The sequence below is a fragment of the Quercus suber genome, unplaced genomic scaffold, assembly GCF_002906115.3.
Source record: "Quercus suber isolate HL8 unplaced genomic scaffold, Cork oak 2.0 scaffold_674, whole genome shotgun sequence".
Classification (NCBI taxonomy): domain Eukaryota; kingdom Viridiplantae; phylum Streptophyta; class Magnoliopsida; order Fagales; family Fagaceae; genus Quercus; species Quercus suber.
In genome coordinates this window covers 63,747-83,979 of record NW_027070115.1, presented here as the reverse complement: position 1 = coordinate 83,979, position 20,233 = coordinate 63,747, and the positions used below count along the sequence as shown (strand labels likewise).

General features: G+C 33.4%; 1 protein-coding gene and 1 long non-coding RNA gene across 2 annotated transcripts; one reads left to right on the top strand and one right to left on the bottom strand.

Annotated features, from left to right (window-relative positions):
• Nucleotides 1-1,598: 1,598 nt before the first annotated feature.
• LOC112025394 (phenylcoumaran benzylic ether reductase Betv6) lies at nucleotides 1,599-4,061 on the top strand. Its single transcript, XM_024058067.2, has 5 exons — nucleotides 1,599-1,871; nucleotides 1,965-2,102; nucleotides 2,540-2,783; nucleotides 2,952-3,155; nucleotides 3,677-4,061. The coding sequence occupies exons 1-5, from the start codon at nucleotides 1,689-1,691 to the stop codon at nucleotides 3,841-3,843; spliced, it is 936 nt and encodes a 311-aa protein (XP_023913835.1). The 5' UTR covers nucleotides 1,599-1,688; the 3' UTR covers nucleotides 3,844-4,061.
• Nucleotides 4,062-4,374: 313 nt separating this feature from the next.
• LOC136064365 (uncharacterized) lies at nucleotides 4,375-5,872 on the bottom strand. Its single transcript, XR_010625989.1, has 4 exons — nucleotides 5,662-5,872; nucleotides 5,332-5,407; nucleotides 4,834-4,969; nucleotides 4,375-4,746 (listed from the first exon to the last, which is right to left on the bottom strand). It is a non-coding gene; the product is annotated as an uncharacterized LOC136064365 (long non-coding RNA).
• Between the last annotated feature and the right edge of the window lie 14,361 nt (nucleotides 5,873-20,233).

Genomic DNA, 20,233 nt, shown 5'->3' with positions numbered 1-20,233 from the left:
TTTTTTTCTATTTTAAAATTGAGAAATTAAATATGAATTTTTTTTTTTTTCAAATTCAATGCTGATGTGAAATTTTTGAATAGAAATTAAAATAGTTTATTATTATTTTATTTTCCACATAAGCTTCAAGAGTCAATTATGAAATTTGTTAACCACATAGATATTTTTCGTTAGTGAGTTGACGGTAGAAATCAAATTAACTGTAACTTGAAAAAGACAGAGACCGAATTGATTGCTATCAAAATGTAGAAACCAAATAGACAATAAAACTAAAATGTAAAGACCAAAATGATATTTTTGAGCTAAGAAAATAAATATTAGCCTGTACTTCTTTTCAGAGAAATGCAAATTCTGTGGAAACAATTTTTAAAACAAAATGTTGTATTATGGACAAAGAGGAAAAAAAAAAAATACTACAACCATATGAATGCCTATTGATTTGTGGGCAAAAGATAAAAGAAAATAGAATTTAGGGAATGCACTTTTGATTTTTACATTTTGACCAAACTTTTATTTTGGTTCCTACTTTTTCATCATTGAAACGAGCCAAAGATGCTCTACCTCAGGCTTCAGCCAATGTTCTCCCTTCTTTCCTCACAACTAGCCCACGTGTAGAGTCTGGATCCAGCCACATTAGCATTCACACTTGTCTTGACTAGTGTTGTTTTGTATATTAATAAATAAATAAAATCCATTTTGCACGAATTTTATTCCAAGTAGTATATAATATAAATCTGCCTTCAAAAACAACAAATTCATATAATTCTATAATTAATGAAAATTTTCAAATTAAACTTGGTTTTTTGGTTAAAAACTAGAGCATTCACATAAATAAGTTCCAAATAAAATCAAAATCTTGAAAAAAAGAAATGGCACTCTCCCCTTCCCCTTGTACAATGCCGTACAAATTTGTTTAATTTATAATCTAAGGTTTATTTATGGTACAATTTAAACTTATAATTACTCTATTATGTGTGGGTTTAGATAGTAATTAATCTGGCGTCTGCGTTTTCAAAGTGCATTTTCTCTTTTTTTTTTTCCGCATTTGTTGACTTTGAGAGACAATATTTACTGTTTATGAACAGTGTATGCATTGTTCATGCACTGTGTATATACTGTTTACGCATTAAAAAATATTAAAATGGGTTATGTGTGGGTTTGGATAGTAATTAATCTGGCGTCTGCGTTTTCTCTTTTTTTTTTTTTTCTGCATTTGTTGACTTTGAGAGACAATATTTACTGTTTATAAACAATGTATGCACTGTTCATGCACTGTATATATACTGTTTACGCATTAACAAAAATATTAAAATGGGTCTCACGGTACAATTCATACATTTAAAAATTATTTTGTTACAATATTTTTTAGTAATAATCAATTTTTAGTAACAATAAATTATATCTGGACAGACTTTATATATATTCACTTAATGGAACGAAACTCTACTCTAAAGTCGCTGAGATTCTTAAAAAAACCTAGAACGGTTGGAGGTTAGCACGAACGTCAGCACTTACGTTTGAACTTTTTCTTTTTTCTTTTTTTCTATAGTAGAAGTCACTGCGACAGTTGCTGATTATGTATTTAAGGAACTCTGTTGTCCTTTGTTTGACACTAAGATATATGGTCTAACTCTCTGCTTTTCTTTAACCCATTGACCCACTAAGAAATCATTTGAAATTATCTCTGAATGGCTCAAAAAAGCAAGATTTTGATAATTGGAGGGACTGGATACATTGGAAAATACATAGTGGAGGAAAGTGCGAAAACTGGGCACCCCACTTTTGCATTGGTCAGAGGAAACACAGCTTCTAATCCTGAAAAGTCTAAGCTCATTGAGAGCTTCAAGAGCTCTGGAGTGACACTTCTCTATGTATGTACAAAGTCTAGTTCTCCACAACTTGCGTGTGTGTTTAATACTTTGTCTTAGTATATCGATCTTGAAAGTCATGTGATTGTTTCACAGGGGGACATATATCATCATGAAAGCTTGGTGAAGGCAATCAAGCAAGTTGATGTAGTGATCTGTGCACTTGGATCACCAGAACAGATGGCTGATCAAGTGAAGATTGTTGCTGCCATCAAAGAAGCTGGAAATATCAAGGCAAGGCATATATCTTCCAAAAAACTTTTTAATATTTTTCCTGATTTTTTTTTTTTTTGGTAAAGTAGTTTATTTAGTTCTGAACTTTAAATGATTTCCTCAATCCCCACTATTTTAAAATTGTTTCAAAAAGATATTTATTACCATAAAATAATTATATGAAAATTACTGATGTGAAGAATGGAATTCACGCCATGTCATAGGTCCACATCCTCAAATTGACCTCAACTTCATTAACTTCGTTTATTATGTCAGTAATTCACTTCTACCAAATGGTGGTAATGACTTTTTTGGAAGCATGTTAAAGCAAAAATCAAAAGTTGATGACCAAATATGCAATTTAACTTCTTATGTTTGCTATTTGGCTAGTCATTCTTGAATTAAACTAGAAATTAAGAAACTTGCATTATATACAATGAAATATTGGTGGGTTTCAGAGGTTCTTCCCATCTGAGTTTGGAACTGATTTCGATCGTGTCCATGCGGTCGAGCCAGCTGCACATTATTTCGGGGTCAAGGCCAGTGTGAGGAGATCAATCGAGGCTGAAGGAATTCCATATACCTACCTTGTGTCCAATGGCTTTGCTGGCTACTTTTTACCCAACTTGGGAAATGTACTTGCGAGTGCCACAGCTCCTCCTAGGGACAAAGTAGAAATAATTGGAGATGGAAAACCCAAAGGTATTAGCATAAAATTCAATTATCTTTCTCTTTAAACTTGCCGAGACTTTCTCATTTGCTTATGTATGTATGTGCGTGCATGTGTGTGCCATTTACTAGATGTAAGTCAACTAGATCAACTACTTTTGTTAAAGATGATAAAGTAATTGTAATTTTCCATGTTGACAGTAATTTTTGTCAAGGAAGAAGATATTGCGACTTATACCATAAAAGCAGTGGACGATCCAAGAACCTTAAACAAGATCGTCTATCTTAGACCCCCTGAAAATATTTTGTCCATCAATGAGATTGTCTCCCTTTGGGAAAAGAAGATTGGCAAGACCCTTGAGAAGACTTATCTTTTAGAGGATCAAATTCTGAAGAAAATCCAAGGTTAGTAAGAACAATTTCACCTGTTGATTTATAGTGTTTGCTTATAGATCTAATTTGGTTTGGATAATATATCTCCTCCTTGATCCCTTAGACGTGTGAGTTTTTTCAATCTAATTTGTTAGGATACACCTTGTTACCTCGTTTGTAATTAGGATAATTATTAGGAGAGTTGAATCTTCTTCTTCATTTCTTTGCACTGTTAGTCAAACCAGTTAACCGTAACACCAAAGATTCACATACTAGAGACAACGCTAAAAAAATTTAATTTGAAGTGACTATGTACACATTAGTTGTAACCAAGAAGCTGTATCTGACTATTTGTTGATGACTGACTTAACTTCATCAAAATTTATTAGTGCATAAATTGTTTGATTTCTTATTGAAAATTTTGGATTGTATAAATATAATAAAAAAGGAAGTAATCCTCCTATTGATTTGAGCAGTTCTATGTACTAGCCAGAAAATGTTGAGAGTTTCATAGATGGTTGGACTATCTGATGCCTATTTTTGCTCTTTTACAGAGTCTTCTAGTCCTTTAAACTTCAACCTATCCATTGCTCACTCTGCCTTTGTAAAGGGAGATCTTACAAACTTTGAGATTGAGGCTTCTTTTGGCGTGGAGGCTTCAGAACTTTATCCAGAGGTGAAATACACCACTGTGGATGAATACTTGGATCAATTTGTCTAAAACTTGGAACGATCTTTTGTGGCAATGTGTTATCTTACAGTGTACAATAAAAATAAAACATCTGTCATCTATGTGGCATTTGTTACTTGTTAGTTGTGCCTTTGTTTGAGTCGTGTAAACCCTTGGATTGGGTCCTTAATTTGTAAATTTGTTTTCAAGTCAATATGTTACTCAAATTGTGCTTCCAGTAATGAAAATTTCAAAAATCCTTATTATGAGGTTCTTGTTATCTTGTAGCTGCCTATCTAGTGATAGAACATGCTCAGAACTTCAAATGTTAGCTGCCTATCCAATGTCAGCTCATTATTTGTGCATTGAGGGACTTTGGATTATAAGTTGTGCATCAGTTATAAGTAAATGAGTAATGCTACATCCACATAATAATTTAGAATATTTTTACAAACAGACATTCATTAGAAGCTGCATGGTACAAAATTTTGGAGCATGTTTATGAAGTTGCTTCAACTCCTATAGCTCTAGGAACATGATAGGTCACATTGCATTATAGCACACATTTGAAATACAATTCTCACACAAAGAATTATAGATCAAATCATGAAAGAGAGACTAATGGTGTCATTGAATTTGTGGAAGCTTATGTCATGATATACTACAACTAATTAGTTATCAATTGACTAAAATCAGGGTAGTTTTATATTCAACTGGCCCAAAATCATAATTAGCTATCAATTGACAAAAATCAAAATCTAACTACAACAAAAACTAAAGATGACTTGTTCTGTTTTTTCCAACTCCTACAAATTCAAAGTTATTTCTCCTTTCCAATGCTAAGACCCACTGTAAACATGAGTCAAGCATGGCTCTACTTGGTAACTACTACTACTGCTCGGTTTCAGTCCCAAACTCTGAAGCTCAACAAATTCCTCGAGTTATTTGCTATAACTGTGAACAAGAAAAAGATAGTTAGACAAAGACGCAAAGAGAGAGAGAGAGAGAGAGAGAGAGAGATGCATGTGTCACTTTACTTACAGAATAGAATTAGTGGCCATAAATTTTCTGGTAGCAGATTTAGGTGTCCTTTATGGAGTAGTAGAATTCCCAACTGAAGACAATTCATCTAACTTGGGAATTTCAATGGAAGATTACATCAACCATTAAAGAGCTTCTGCATAATGTAGGCATAACAGTTTTAGCCTTTCCATTGTTCGTAATTGAAAATTTTAGCTAATAAGAATAATCAAGAAATACAACTTATCAAAATTGAAAATCAAGTTCTCAACTATGGCATAACAATTTTAATTGTGTTCCTCCTTTCAACAGAAATCTTCACTAGTGGTACTTAGTTGTCATTGTATTACTTCCAATTCTAAATGGACATTTTAGATTTTAATTCCAATTTCCAAGTTTGTTTCTTTATCGTAATCAATTGGCATCTTAAGTCAAAGACATTAGTGCTTTAAAATGACTTCACTAGCGAAATAAGACAATTTTAGCAAGTAATAATTAAGCAGATTTACATTGCATTACCTTCAAATAGAAAATTCAAGAGCAAAAAACACTCAGGGTCCAAAAGCCCGGGGGGCAGAGAGAGAGAGGGAGAAACCTGCAAAATTATATTGCAATTCTTCACATAAAAGGACTAAATCCCAACAAAATTATATTGTAAAATCAAAAAAATAAAGGAAAAAGTGTGTAATATCTGAGTTCATGTAAAAGGAATTTTAGTCATAAATGATGCAATTTTCATGCCCCACAGAGCTAACGGTCAACAGGTTTATAGTGAAATATAAAGCAGAAAATCAACCAATATTGTGGTAGAGCTTTTCTTGATTTAACTACAGGAAATGGATGTTATACCTGAAAAGGAAGCGAATATATCATAGAAAGTTATGGTACACCATAGGATAGTATAAAGTATCATCATCTTCACATTTGAAACTCTGATTGAGAAGAGTTCAACCAGGTAGAAAAGTTAGTCAAACATGCAGTGGATCAAAAAGCTACAAACATCTATCTAAGACATTATATTGGACAAGAAGGTCTAAGGCAATTAACCACACGAAATCCTCATATGTATGCTTAACTATATTGACATTTGACAGGTCATCTAGGACTGTCCCGGATAAATATTACAAACTTAGAAAAAAAAAAAAGAAGGAAAATCAAGAATGGGGGAAGGTTCTTTAGAAACAAAACCCCCAAAAAAAAAAAAAATCATGTAGTTCAAAGAAAAAAAGTTTCAAGGACTATAAAACTCACTTCCTCCTCTAAATCATTACAATTAGAATAAATCCAGCTAATTTCAAGATAATTGAGTCTGCCTCATTTTAAAAGCCCAAATGGCCTTTGCTGAAAATGAAAAGGTGAAATAAGAAATAACACAAACTCTACAAGTATGGACTTCATAGAAGCTCTATTTGCAGCTTACCTCACAACATGTTTAGTCCTCATGGCAAGGATTTGGAGCAGCTTTGGTGGTATGTAAAGCAAGTCGAGGAAGTACTATGTGTGTGTGTGTGCGTGTGTGTGTGTGTTTGATTACATGGAAGAAACAAGAACGCTATCAATTGCTTCTTACATCCACCATGTCACTCTGTCTTTCTTCCTACCATCTATAATGATAATGATTGATGAATCATTTTTACAGTTAACCATAAAAAACTTATCCTCAAATCTTAAGTTTCTCCGTCTCAAATTATATATGGTTATTCTAGTTGCTACTATAATTATTTATTACAAACAAGTAATGCATCTCAAAGGCAATAGTAGTTTGGCCTGATGGCAATTCTACCCTTGTGGCATTTATCAAGAAAGAAAATTCTATTCTCATGGTAGGAAAATAAATAAATAAAAAAAATAAAGAAGACTTTCTACAAAGTTCTGGCTTAGAATTAAGTAATTGACCATCAATTTATAAGAAGAGTGCACACCATAATTCTAACAAGGTACTTACGTCAAAAACAAATAGGGCATGTGTGTATGTGAGAGACTTAGAACTTTCAATACGGGAAAGTAATTGGGCTTCATCAATTCTAATTTGATTCCACAATTAGCAAAACTCAGTTCTCTAAAGCATAGAAACCCATATTCAGAAAGTCCATCAAAATAATTACACAGTGGTCTCAATTTGGCAGTGTCACGAGATAAGACCTCAAGCATTTGCAATTTGTAGATGCTGTTTGGAAGATCCCTAAGGTTGTGGCAACCATATAGCCTTAATTCAGCAAGCCGAGTAAGATACCCGATTGATGAAGGCAACCCTCTGATGCCACTATCAGATAATTCTAAATTCTTTAAACGTTTCATTTCTTGATGAATATTGTGAAATTTCTCAAGCATAGGGCATTTAAAAAGACTAAACTTTTCGACCGATTTCAACTTGAGGTTGTTTGGAAGATTTTGAAGACTGTCACACCCAATGAGGTCCAATTCCCGTAGCCTATCAAGAAATCCATCAGACTCATGAATCGTAACTAATTTATTACAACCAGTAAGGTCCAATGTCTCTAGGCTTGGGGCACATAATTTAGGTAATTATGTAATGGAGTCACACTCCTGAAGATCGATATGCTTTAAATATTTTAATTGGATACCCTGTAGATTAAAAAAAAAAATGAAAATTTAGTTTTGCCAGCATTCAAAAAAATTTAAAGAAATTGTCATTCATAAATACTAATAATCATACTTGCTTGAATATTGTCTCCATTTTAATGTGACTACTCCAACTCACATTGAGTGCAACAAGCTTTTGAGGATAATATTTAGATGGCCAGGGGAAAAAAGGAAATTCATGCCATTCAAGTAACCATAACCCATTAGGGAGATATTTTGAATTCTTCACAAATGTGTACATTTTCAACTAAAAGAAATTTAAGATTTTTCATCATTTCAAAAGGTTCACTCTGTAATTTCATGGTTACTGATTTAGGTGAATGCAATATCATTGCTTGAATTTTATCAGATCCCTAATTGAACAAAGAATAAAACAAATAAGTTCAATTATATCATTTTTAAAAAAGCATAAAAATTTTGAAATTTTAAACAAAAAAAAATTTTGGAAAAAGGAAAAGTGAAGTAAAATAACACCATATCCTGCGACAATTTTTCGGGTTTTCAGATTCTAGTTGAACAATTTCCCTACCCATTTGTTGTAACAAATCATGCATAGACAATATGCCATATAGATTAAGAGTTATGAGACACTTATTGATAAGTTTTCGAATACCATAATGTGGATATAAATTGCAAGTTTCTAGTATATTTGTAACGTAATCCTTCTCAAATCCCTTGAAAAAACAAGCAACCTGGAGAAAAATATCCTTTTCAGTTTTTTCCAATCCATCATAACTTATTTTGAGCTTTTCTTGATTTTTTTTTTTTTGAGAGGAAAGTTTTTGTACTTTTCTAATACATTTTCCCATTCATGTATACTTTTTCCACACAAATCAAAACCTAAATTTTTAGTGCTAATGGAGGGCCATTAGCATAATGTATAATTTGCTTTGCAACTTCTAAATAGTCTTCATCTGGTTTATTCATTTGGAAAGTGTGTAGGCTAAAGAGTTCATGAGCTTCACATTGATTCAATTTTTTTAACCTCATAAACTAGATGATTTTTTCCAAGAGTGGTTACCACTTGTTTGTCTCTTGTTGTTATAATAATTCTACTTTCTGAACTAAACCAATCATATCTTCCAAGCAAATTTTCTATCTGGTTCGATTCATCCACATCATCAAGAATTAAAAGAAGCCTTGTATGACAAAGCCTATCCATTATCAGTTCAATTCCTTTGGGAACATTGCTCACCTTTAAATATGTGTCTTGTAATATCATAGAAAGAAGTTTCTCTTGTAGTTGGATTATGCCATTGGTTGTCTATGACTTTTCTCTAACATACTCTAGAAAGTAGCTCCTATCAAAACGATCAAAAATTCTATTATAAACAGCTTTTGCAATTGTAGTTTTACCTACTCCCCTAAGACCATGAATCCCTAGCATGCGAACACCATTTGACTTTGTATCCAAAAGCAATTCTATCTCTTCCACATGAGAATCTATTCCAACTGGATATTTAGTGACAAATAGTTGTGTCCGATTTGATGTGATACTTGATATCTCTTTTATAATTCTTTTGATAAATTGAGTTTCGGATTCAAAGCAACTGCCAAGCACAAAAGCATAAGCAGCATTTAATGTGTTAGACTAGATGAAAATCTATACCATAACACACACACACACCCACACATACATATATATTCATATGAATTTTGGTCACCTCCTAATTGTAAGTTTTGGACACTCATTTTCATATGAATTCACCACTTTTCTACGTCACCCACAATCAACCCATAATTGTATTAAAAGTTGCATTCCTAAACTTTTTCCTTAATTAAATTAAACACCCAACTTATGAAATGCTTTCTCCTGCTTTTCACTCTTTTCCCTCTTTCCTAGAATTTGTTCTCAATATTTTCCTCTATACTAATGTTTACTTATTTATTGTCTTATTCTCAAATTGTTGCTTGGAAAGCAATTAAGGATGTGATTATGAGATTTTCTCTCCTTCCCAATATGACAGTATTTCAAAAACCATATCAAAATGTAAACAAAAAAGGAATCAGCAAAGAGGAGGCAATCTAGAGTGGACCTATGGGTTATCTCTTGTTAATTCCTACCTAGTATATGGACATAAAATTGAGAGGTGAAATCATTTACCTTGAAGTGTATATCCTTTATATATTAATTTAGATATGAATGCTCATTTACTTATGTATGACGAATTTGAAGTTTTAACATGTGCTAATTTTGAGTATACAATGCAAATCCAGTGGTCTATGGGATTACAAGTTATATATATAAAGTGTGAGTAACAAAAGTAATATTAAGAGTAATTATGTTTCATGTTATGGTAAAGGAAATTACTAATTATTTAATTACTAACAATTGAGGAAACGTGTTTTGTGATGTTAATTCATGGAAGTATGATTATGATGAGATTCTTATGAAGTTAAGAAGTTTTCAAGACCGAGGTTTTTTCAATAGACAATGTAAAAAAAAAAAAAAAAAAAAAATTGTGGGTTCTAGGCTTTCAACTAACTTAATCAGTAAAGTCTTTTATTGTCAAATAAGAGATTCGACGTTTAAACCCCGCCTACAATTAAAATCAATCAGTATCTTGGCTTGATAATAAAAAGTAATCATCATAGAGCAGACTCAATAGGATGAAATTCTATCTTATCTAGCAAAAAAAAAAAAAAAAAAATTAAGGAAAATGATTTCTGAATCTAATGAGATATATCTTTAGAGAAAGTATGCAAATTATTTTTCAAAGCTATCTAAAGATTTTTTTTTTTTTTTTTTTTTAATAAAGCTCATGAAAAATTGTGTGTGCTCAAAGAAGTCACGTATTAAGAAATTTTTCTAATTTTCATGTGTTTATGCATTCTTTATAACTCATACCACTTAAACCCTTTTATTGAGCTCTGTTAGAGCATTAGCATCAGCAAATTCTAATTCTACTCTATTTTACCATTCCAAAAAGTCACTTTATCATTATATCATACCATTTTACACTACCTCCCACGTCCCAAAACTCTATTTTTATTAAAATATTATTTTTTTAATCTTTTTTTTAATCAATGAGAGATATTTTATAAATTTTCTTTAGTTATGATTACAATGCTCACTAAGATGTGATATAAGGTTCAATTAAGTTCAAAAATTACAGACTTTGATAGCTACTCAAGTTTCAAAGACTTGCAAAGTTTGAATTTTTTGAATCCGAGTACGTGCTATAGTGGTTGTTTAGGGGATACCGAGAGCAGTTCCTCTATTTTCCTTTACTCTATAGAGTCCTTTCTATGGCTCTGTGACTTTTCTAGAAACCCAGAAAAATGGCGACGAATGCTTGAATAAAAAATCAATGAGTCCCTCAATCTGAATGCCCCTTAGCAAGGACTTCCTCCTTCTTTTATAGTGCAGCTCTAGGGTTCCAGAGTACCAGTAATTTCTCTCTTTTGCCCCTTAGAGTTTGTGCTGTGTCAGTTTGGCTCAGGGGCTAGTTGTTTACCTTTTTCTCATAACTTCTTCCTTTAGGTGCAACCAAGTTGAAAGCCCCATAGCTGATTTTCCATTTCAAGGTCCCTTCAGGTCGCTGATCTTCATCCATTTTGGCCCTTTCTTTCACCATTCCAGCTTTTGGTTGCCCTCCATCCTTGTCATTTTCTCGAATAATTGGAATTTTTTACTGTTGGGTTGGAAGCTCCCTTCCAGTTACCTTTTTTATGGTTTTCCCATTCTGGGGACCTTAGGGCACAGCTCTTTCATTCATGCATCTTTTGCTTCTGTACTTTCTGATCCCATTGCCTGTATGGGCGCATGAGACCCGCATGTTCTTTGTCTTTTATCCCTCTTTTGAACCTGCTTCAATTTTACTTATACCTTGTTGTACATCCCAGGAATCCCCGGACTCTGGTGACTTCTGGGATCCCGGCCTAACTCTTTTTATTGGGCTCCTTTTGGTTTAAAGATCCTGGCCGGTTGGGCCTTTCTGTTGCTTTATGTATTTTAAATTCTGTTCTTCCATGGGTCTTTGGATCCCAATCCTTTGGACCTCCCACCCTTTTCTTCTTTCTTTTTCTCTTTTCTTCATTACGCGAACCCAGCTCCTTTTTTATTTTCTCTAGCTTCATTTCCATGAAATTGGCCCAATGTGCTATTTCTTTGGGCCTTAGACTGTGAGCAATTTTGAACCTCAACAAACTCTATATCATCTATTGCCACACCACCACCTCCACGGCTCCACCATCATCAATCACCACACCACCACCACCACCAAAATGCTTCAACCTAACTGCTTCAGCCTCTCATCATACACTGCCGGTCAACCCCGATCAAAACCCACCAAAATCCCATCACCATCAAAACAACCAAAACAACCCCAATCATCATCATCAGTCAATCAGGCCACGCCTCCACCATCATCAATCACCACCAAAACAACTGAAATCCCACCGTGGCTCCACCAGGCCCACCAAAATACCACTGGGACAAAAACCCAGACATCACTGATCAACCCTAATCACAATAGGAGGAAAAAAAAAAAAAAAAACCCGAGACCAACCCCGATCAAAACCCAGCTAAATCAATAAAGTTATGGCTTTGAAAATAGTGAATCAAGATCAAGATGTTTATTTTTTCAAGTTTTATTTGCAAATAAAGTTAGGGATTTGAAAAACTATAACCATGTGCTTGGCTGAATCTCTGTTTTGTAGTAACAACATACTGAATACTGCATTTTTTTTTTTAGCCCAAACAGAATTTTTGGGAAAAAACCAAAGCCCAACTAGCCCAAACTCCAGGCCCAAAAACCGAACCCGACTGAAAAACCGACCGAAACCGAAACAAACCGAAACCGACGGTTTTTCATCTATTTCGGTCGGTTTCGGTTGCGACTTTTACAAACCGAAAATTTCGGTTTTGGTTGGCCAGATAAAAAAAAACCGACCGAACCGAACCGATTACAGCCCTACAAACTAGTAACCACTGCCGCCAGGCCCGCCACTGTTCAAGTTTTTTCTTTTTTGAAAAACTGGAAATGTCAATTAATTTTTGTTTCCAATTAATTTCATTGGAAATGTCTATTAACTTTTATATTGGGTTCCATAAAAATAAAATAAAAAGGTTTATTGGATTGAGTAGTCAAATATTTGGAACTATTTAAGGTAATTTTTCAATTTTTATTAATTTAATATATTAATTTATATTATAATTAATTATTAAATTAATTATGATGTCATTACAGTTTGATCACGATTCGATCTTAGTCCAACCTTGAAAACCTTGGACCTTTTCTTTTTACAGTTTATTGAACGGTTCGGATCTGGGAATCATGATATTAATATGAACCAAAGTAAACCTGTGAACAAAAAATTGTCTCTTTGTTGTTGATAAATAGGTTATCTAATATTTTTCTCCAAATTATAACAAACATCATCAATTTGGAATATACCACAAGTTCACACACTAAAATCCCCTGTTACATTGAAAGTTCCAACGCTCAACTGTTGATTCATATATGCGAACATCTCTACAAAGTTGAGCGCAAAAACTACTAAAATGGAAAGTAAAAACTAAATGAAAATAAAACTAGCTCTTATGAAGCTCAATTAAGGCTCTAGCAACTACTCTATTGCATAAAACCTGCTCACTGATTTTTTTTTTTTTTTTTTTTAAAGAAGGTATGCTAAGAGCATTAGCATTGGAGAATGCTAATGCCATATATAGGGGGAATTTAGCATTTTTAGCCTCAAAATGCTTTGTATCAGAGAATGCTATATCCCAGTATTGCAAATTATTTTAGAATATTACTGTAGCAGTATTCTAAAATATATAGATATATATATATATATTGTAGGGTCTGGCTTTGTAGCCCAAGCTCAAGAAGGATGGATTACGAGCCCAATGAACCCCAGACAATGAATTTGTAGAGAGTGGGCGAAAAAGCTGGGCTGATTGCGAATTAAACAGTGATTAGTTATGATGTTTAAGGATTCATTTGACACAAGATCACGCTCCTCTTGCTTAACAAATGTGTGTCCGAAGAGATGTGTTATTGGATGAAAGATGATTACAACTCTTGGAGCTACAGTAAAATTATCTCCTCCTTCTATCCTCTCTTTTTTCTCCTCCCTCCTTATTAGAGACCTCTTCTACTTATATAGCACCCTCTCCCATCATCTTCATCGTCCACTTGTTCTTCATCTAAGCATGCTCTTGAGTGGATGTCCCATCAGGTATTCTCTTTACCCCTCCGTGAGTGGTAGTAGCTGAGACTACACTGTTCAGGGGTCTTCTCCACATTAATGCGGCCAGAAAAGCAGCTGCAGTGCATTTAATGCGGTGGTGACAGCTTTTCTTTGAGATATTTTCTCGTCCTTATCATCCCTAGGTATGCCCAGATCTTACCTTATCATTGGGATTGCCAGAAAGTTCATTCGGACTTCCCATTTGTTGGTTTGGTCAAGACTATTAGCGTCCGAGGAGTATAACCTCTTCGGACAAAAGGTGACTTCTTCGGATGTTACTCTTCCTACACTTCTGGGTCAGTTGCATTCAGATGAATTCTACCCCGACCCGCTATTCCTTTTCGAATGTATAGTACTCCTCAATACAGGGCCCCCGGCCCAATAGGTATGTCTGGGCTTTTACCCCCCATATATATATATATATATATATTTTAAGCTCTTCACCTCTGGAATCTCTCTCTCTTCTATCATTATTCATGTTCTCTTCTCTCTCTTCCTTCTCTCTTTCTCATCTACTCTCTCCTCTCTTTAGACCCAAACAATATCTTCCTCCCAACATCAACATCACACGTCATAGTGGAGGAAACGTTGATCTGGGTTGTGATTCTCGCCGATGTCTGGGTTTTGATCGGGTTGAGCTAGGTTGATCTAGCGACGGTAGTGACGGTGGTGTTTGGGGTTTGATCGGGGATGGAGGAAACGTTGATCTAGCAGTGGCAGTGGCGGCGGTGTTTGGGTTTTGATCTGGGTTTTTTTTTTTTTTTTGGTGATCGGGGTGATCGGCAGTGTCTGGGTTTTGATCAAGGATGGAGGAAACGTTGATCTAACGGCGGCAATGGCAACAGTGTATTCAGATTTAGTATTCAACAAAATCCAAAACACAAAACAGAAAGAGGGTATCAAGATTTTCAAAAGAGACTCACTTTGAGTCTTGACTCTTGAGATGAGAAGCCAATGATCAAGCAGATTTGGAGCTCCTCTATGGCTTCGTAGAGATGGTCCTCAGCTTCCCGGAGGCGGCGCTCGGCGTCGACGTTGTCTTGGAGTGGCGACGATGGTGGAGACCCCGCTGCTGATGCCATTTTCGTCGCACAGCCACAGTCACTGCGAGAAGAGAGGGTGGCGTGGGGAGGGTGGTGAGTGGAGGCGGCGGTGGCAGATTGGCGTGAGAGGAAGTGTGGAGTGGAAGCCAAAGTTAGGCTATTTGAAGGCTGAACGTGAGAGAGAGGAAAGTGAGAGTGAAATCTGAAAAATGTGAAGTATGTAGGTGGGATTTTTCAACTTTTGATTTTATACTTTAATTAGTTTTAGTTTAATTATATATTTAATTAGTTTAATTATAGGTGATTAATTTAATAGGTTTTAAAATGCTCTATTTACTTAACCGGATAATTTGAATTTTGAAATGAAAGGATGGATGCCCACTACCCAACTGTTAACCACTGACTTTTATTAAAATAAAATGATGGTTGATGGAGGTTCACTGCCCAACACAAAGCTACAGCCAAAGCATATCTTTCTTTTATTTTTTGAGAATAGCCAAAGCATATCTCACTGAGTCAGAGTCAATATTTACGAGATATTATATATTTAAGCACAGCTCAGAGATGGAACAAACTCACCCGGAGGCTGTTTTACGTGGTATAAAATCTCTCCTGTTTTGACCCAAAATATATATATATATATATATATCTTTCCTTTATGAATACCAAACGTTGATGGCCGACCAAAGGATATAATTTATTTGATTTTGGCAGCCTTTTCCTGCCAATGCTTCAGTATTATATATTGTCTTGTCAAGGTTGGAGTATTATATTGGTTAGCATGTCCTTGTTCTTACGCCAAGTCATTTAGCATGTCAGGCTTGGAATATTATCTGCCAGTTTTTATACTCCTTTAGAACATTTGTACTTTTATTTAATACAATCCTACATTTTTCAGTCAAAAATATAAAATATAAAATAATAATATATAATAATATATTTCGGTTCGGTTCGGTCGGTTCGGTGTATTAAAATTTACAATCGAAAACCGAACCGAACTTTTCGGTTTTTACGAAATAAAACCGAAACCGAACCGAACCGAAACCGAACCGAAATTTTGATTCGGTTTCGGCCGGTTTGAAGCGGTTTTTTCGGTTCTTCGGTTTTTTGCACACCCCTACTAGTTTGTCTCCCACTAAACTTTTGTTGAGAGACCCAAGGCTCTGGTACTTTACCTATTCTCCCATGAAATTTTAAAAATAAAATATAAACTAAAGCTAGAAGCCTAGAAGAGTGAGAAAGGAAAACATTGTTTTGTCCACCGGATTAAAATCGAAGCCCAAAATATAGGTTGTAGTTGACAGTCAGGTTGAGTAAATGAGAACGCAAAAACAAGAAATAACAAGAGAATAGAGGAAGACAGAGAAATGAAAGAAAGATGTGACTAAATGGAAATTAAAAGAGAAATGAGTGAATAAAGCACAATGGACTTCGGAAACAACCTTTCTTTTACATGACTGGCAGTGTTCATAAAAATAAAAACCCCTATTTAGTCTTTACACGAACGTTTCGTTCCTTGACTGACTGTGTCTCTAAAAGTGACCGACAATCCCTCGCGTTTCCAGTTTTCAAATCCAAAGTGGGAACGTATATATGCTTTGAGGAACATCGAAAGAAACTAGGAAAGTCCTAAAAAGTAGTCATAAAGCAAGTTAGCAACATCATATGACATTGCTCGAAAAAAACTAAGAAAGTGCTAAAAAGTAAAATTATATGCAATCCAACAAAGTTCCACAAACAACGAAGACAAAAAAACCTGGGCACTTTGTCTTGATTAGCACTCTTTCCACTTAAAGAAAATAGAAAATTGAAAGAAATATCTAAAGAAAAGTCAGGCTCATAAATAATCTTTGTTACATTAAAAAACATAAAACATGCTTCAAGTTTCAATTGCTTGTACCCTGCACCAAACGTGGTTGTTGTACCTTGTGCTTCAAAAATTTTGTTTTCAAATGATTATGGAGTAGGGAGAATGGGAGAAGTAGTCTCTTTTGCCTATTTTCCAACATAAAAAACCTATCCATTCTGAAGCCCAATGATCCAATCATCAACATCAAGGCAACAATCATAAAAATCTAAGACTAAAAGAGAATTGAAAGAGGAAATTGAAGATGCGTCTCAAAATTAAGTTTAAGGCAGAAGAAAAAGAAAGAAAAAAGCTACATATTACCTATACAAATATTAGGCAATATACACTTTCTATCAAAAAAAAAACAAAAAAGATAAAGAAAAAGGATGATGATTACAATTAAGGATGATACAGAAGAGTTTGCATGAGGTCCAAACCAAATTAAAACCAAATACATGAAACCAAATACCAAGGGCAACTCATAAAAATAAAAGGAAACGTAAAGTTATGTAATATGTAAAAGGGTAAAAGAGTGTTCTTTCTTTGTATTTCTATATTCAAATTGACCATTTGAAATATACACAAATTCTAGTGTAAAATAGTATTTCAATTTTGAACAACTAAAGATTAACATAGAAACGTTGAGGAAGAAAATATAAAAAAGATTGAGTACTAAGAAAATTATCTCTACTTATGCCTCAAAGTGAAACAGAGTGAGAGGAAGAGAAAACATTTATTGATGTCTTGTTTTGGCAATTGGGTTGTAGTTAAAAAATAAAAAAATAAAAAAATGTATATGGTAATACCTAAATTTACGGATGAGAAGTTATAGTAGGAGTGTTTTTTTTTTTTTTTGACTTGTCTCTAACACATTATTTTACTGTTTTATATTTATCTATATTACTATTTAAGAGACTTTCCCAGTTTGGAATGGATATTTTGTTAGTTTAAAAATACCTCTACACTCTTAAGTTTAAGTAGAGACAAAATCGAAGCATAATCCAATAAAATTATATCTCGAACTCCCACTAAAACATTCCTTACAAAATAGAAACACTCTTTATTTAGATATTTGATTTATCAAGTCTTAAGTTCTTAACCGAATGTTTGTTTGTTTGTTTGTTTTTGTTTTTGTTTTTGTTTTTTTGTTTGTTTGTTTCTTGTATTTTTTTTTTTTTAATTTATGGTTTCCTTACTCTCACATTTTAATTTTTCAATTTTTTGTTATGTTTTTTTTTTTTTTTTTTTTGATTCCCTTCTTCTTTATTTTGAATTAAAAAAAAAAAAAACACTCCTACTATAACTTCTCATCCGTAAATTTAGGTATTACCATATACATTTTTTTATTTTTTTATTTTTTAACTACAACCCAATTGCCAAAACAAGACATCAATAAATGTTTTCTCTTCCTCTCACTCTGTTTCACTTTGAGGCATAAGTAGAGATAATTTTCTTAGTACTCAATCTTTTTTATATTTTCTTCCTCAACGTTTCTATGTTAATCTTTAGTTGTTCAAAATTGAAATACTATTTTACACTAGAATTTGTGTATATTTCAAATGGTCAATTTGAATATAGAAATACAAAGAAAGAACACTCTTTTACCCTTTTACATATTACATAACTTTACGTTTCCTTTTATTTTTATGAGTTGCCCTTGGTATTTGGTTTCATGTATTTGGTTTTAATTTGGTTTGGACCTCATGCAAACTCTTCTGTATCATCCTTAATTGTAATCATCATCCTTTTTCTTTATCTTTTTTGTTTTTTTTTTGATAGAAAGTGTATATTGCCTAATATTTGTATAGGTAATATGTAGCTTTTTTCTTTCTTTTTCTTCTGCCTTAAACTTAATTTTGAGACGCATCTTCAATTTCCTCTTTCAATTCTCTTTTAGTCTTAGATTTTTATGATTGTTGCCTTGATGTTGATGATTGGATCATTGGGCTTCAGAATGGATAGGTTTTTTATGTTGGAAAATAGGCAAAAGAGACTACTTCTCCCATTCTCCCTACTCCATAATCATTTGAAAACAAAATTTTTGAAGCACAAGGTACAACAACCACGTTTGGTGCAGGGTACAAGCAATTGAAACTTGAAGCATGTTTTATGTTTTTTAATGTAACAAAGATTATTTATGAGCCTGACTTTTCTTTAGATATTTCTTTCAATTTTCTATTTTCTTTAAGTGGAAAGAGTGCTAATCAAGACAAAGTGCCCAGGTTTTTTTGTCTTCGTTGTTTGTGGAACTTTGTTGGATTGCATATAATTTTACTTTTTAGCACTTTCTTAGTTTTTTTCGAGCAATGTCATATGATGTTGCTAACTTGCTTTATGACTACTTTTTAGGACTTTCCTAGTTTCTTTCGATGTTCCTCAAAGCATATATACGTTCCCACTTTGGATTTGAAAACTGGAAACGCGAGGGATTGTCGGTCACTTTTAGAGACACAGTCAGTCAAGGAACGAAACGTTCGTGTAAAGACTAAATAGGGGTTTTTATTTTTATGAACACTGCCAGTCATGTAAAAGAAAGGTTGTTTCCGAAGTCCATTGTGCTTTATTCACTCATTTCTCTTTTAATTTCCATTTAGTCACATCTTTCTTTCATTTCTCTGTCTTCCTCTATTCTCTTGTTATTTCTTGTTTTTGCGTTCTCATTTACTCAACCTGACTGTCAACTACAACCTATATTTTGGGCTTCGATTTTAATCCGGTGGACAAAACAATGTTTTCCTTTCTCACTCTTCTAGGCTTCTAGCTTTAGTTTATATTTTATTTTTAAAATTTCATGGGAGAATAGGTAAAGTACCAGAGCCTTGGGTCTCTCAACAAAAGTTTAGTGGGAGACAAACTAGTAACCACTGCCGCCAGGCCCGCCACTGTTCAAGTTTTTTCTTTTTTGAAAAACTGGAAATGTCAATTAATTTTTGTTTCCAATTAATTTCATTGGAAATGTCTATTAACTTTTATATTGGGTTCCATAAAAATAAAATAAAAAGGTTTATTGGATTGAGTAGTCAAATATTTGGAACTATTTAAGGTAATTTTTCAATTTTTATTAATTTAATATATTAATTTATATTATAATTAATTATTAAATTAATTATGATGTCATTACAGTTTGATCACGATTCGATCTTAGTCCAACCTTGAAAACCTTGGACCTTTTCTTTTTACAGTTTATTGAACGGTTCGGATCTGGGAATCATGATATTAATATGAACCAAAGTAAACCTGTGAACAAAAAATTGTCTCTTTGTTGTTGATAAATAGGTTATCTAATATTTTTCTCCAAATTATAACAAACATCATCAATTTGGAATATACCACAAGTTCACACACTAAAATCCCCTGTTACATTGAAAGTTCCAACGCTCAACTGTTGATTCATATATGCGAACATCTCTACAAAGTTGAGCGCAAAAACTACTAAAATGGAAAGTAAAAACTAAATGAAAATAAAACTAGCTCTTATGAAGCTCAATTAAGGCTCTAGCAACTACTCTATTGCATAAAACCTGCTCACTGATTTTTTTTTTTTTTTTTTTTAAAGAAGGTATGCTAAGAGCATTAGCATTGGAGAATGCTAATGCCATATATAGGGGGAATTTAGCATTTTTAGCCTCAAAATGCTTTGTATCAGAGAATGCTATATCCCAGTATTGCAAATTATTTTAGAATATTACTGTAGCAGTATTCTAAAATATATATAGATATATATATATAT

Coding starts and splice junctions, on each gene's coding strand:
- LOC112025394 (XM_024058067.2), top strand. CDS start 1,689: ATGGCTCAAAAAAGCAAGATTTTGATAATTGGAGGGACTGGATACATT. Junction 1,872..1,964: donor CTGGAGTGACACTTCTCTAT/GTATGTACAAAG, acceptor ATTGTTTCACAG/GGGGACATATATCATCATGA. Junction 3,156..3,676: donor AATTCTGAAGAAAATCCAAG/GTTAGTAAGAAC, acceptor GCTCTTTTACAG/AGTCTTCTAGTCCTTTAAAC.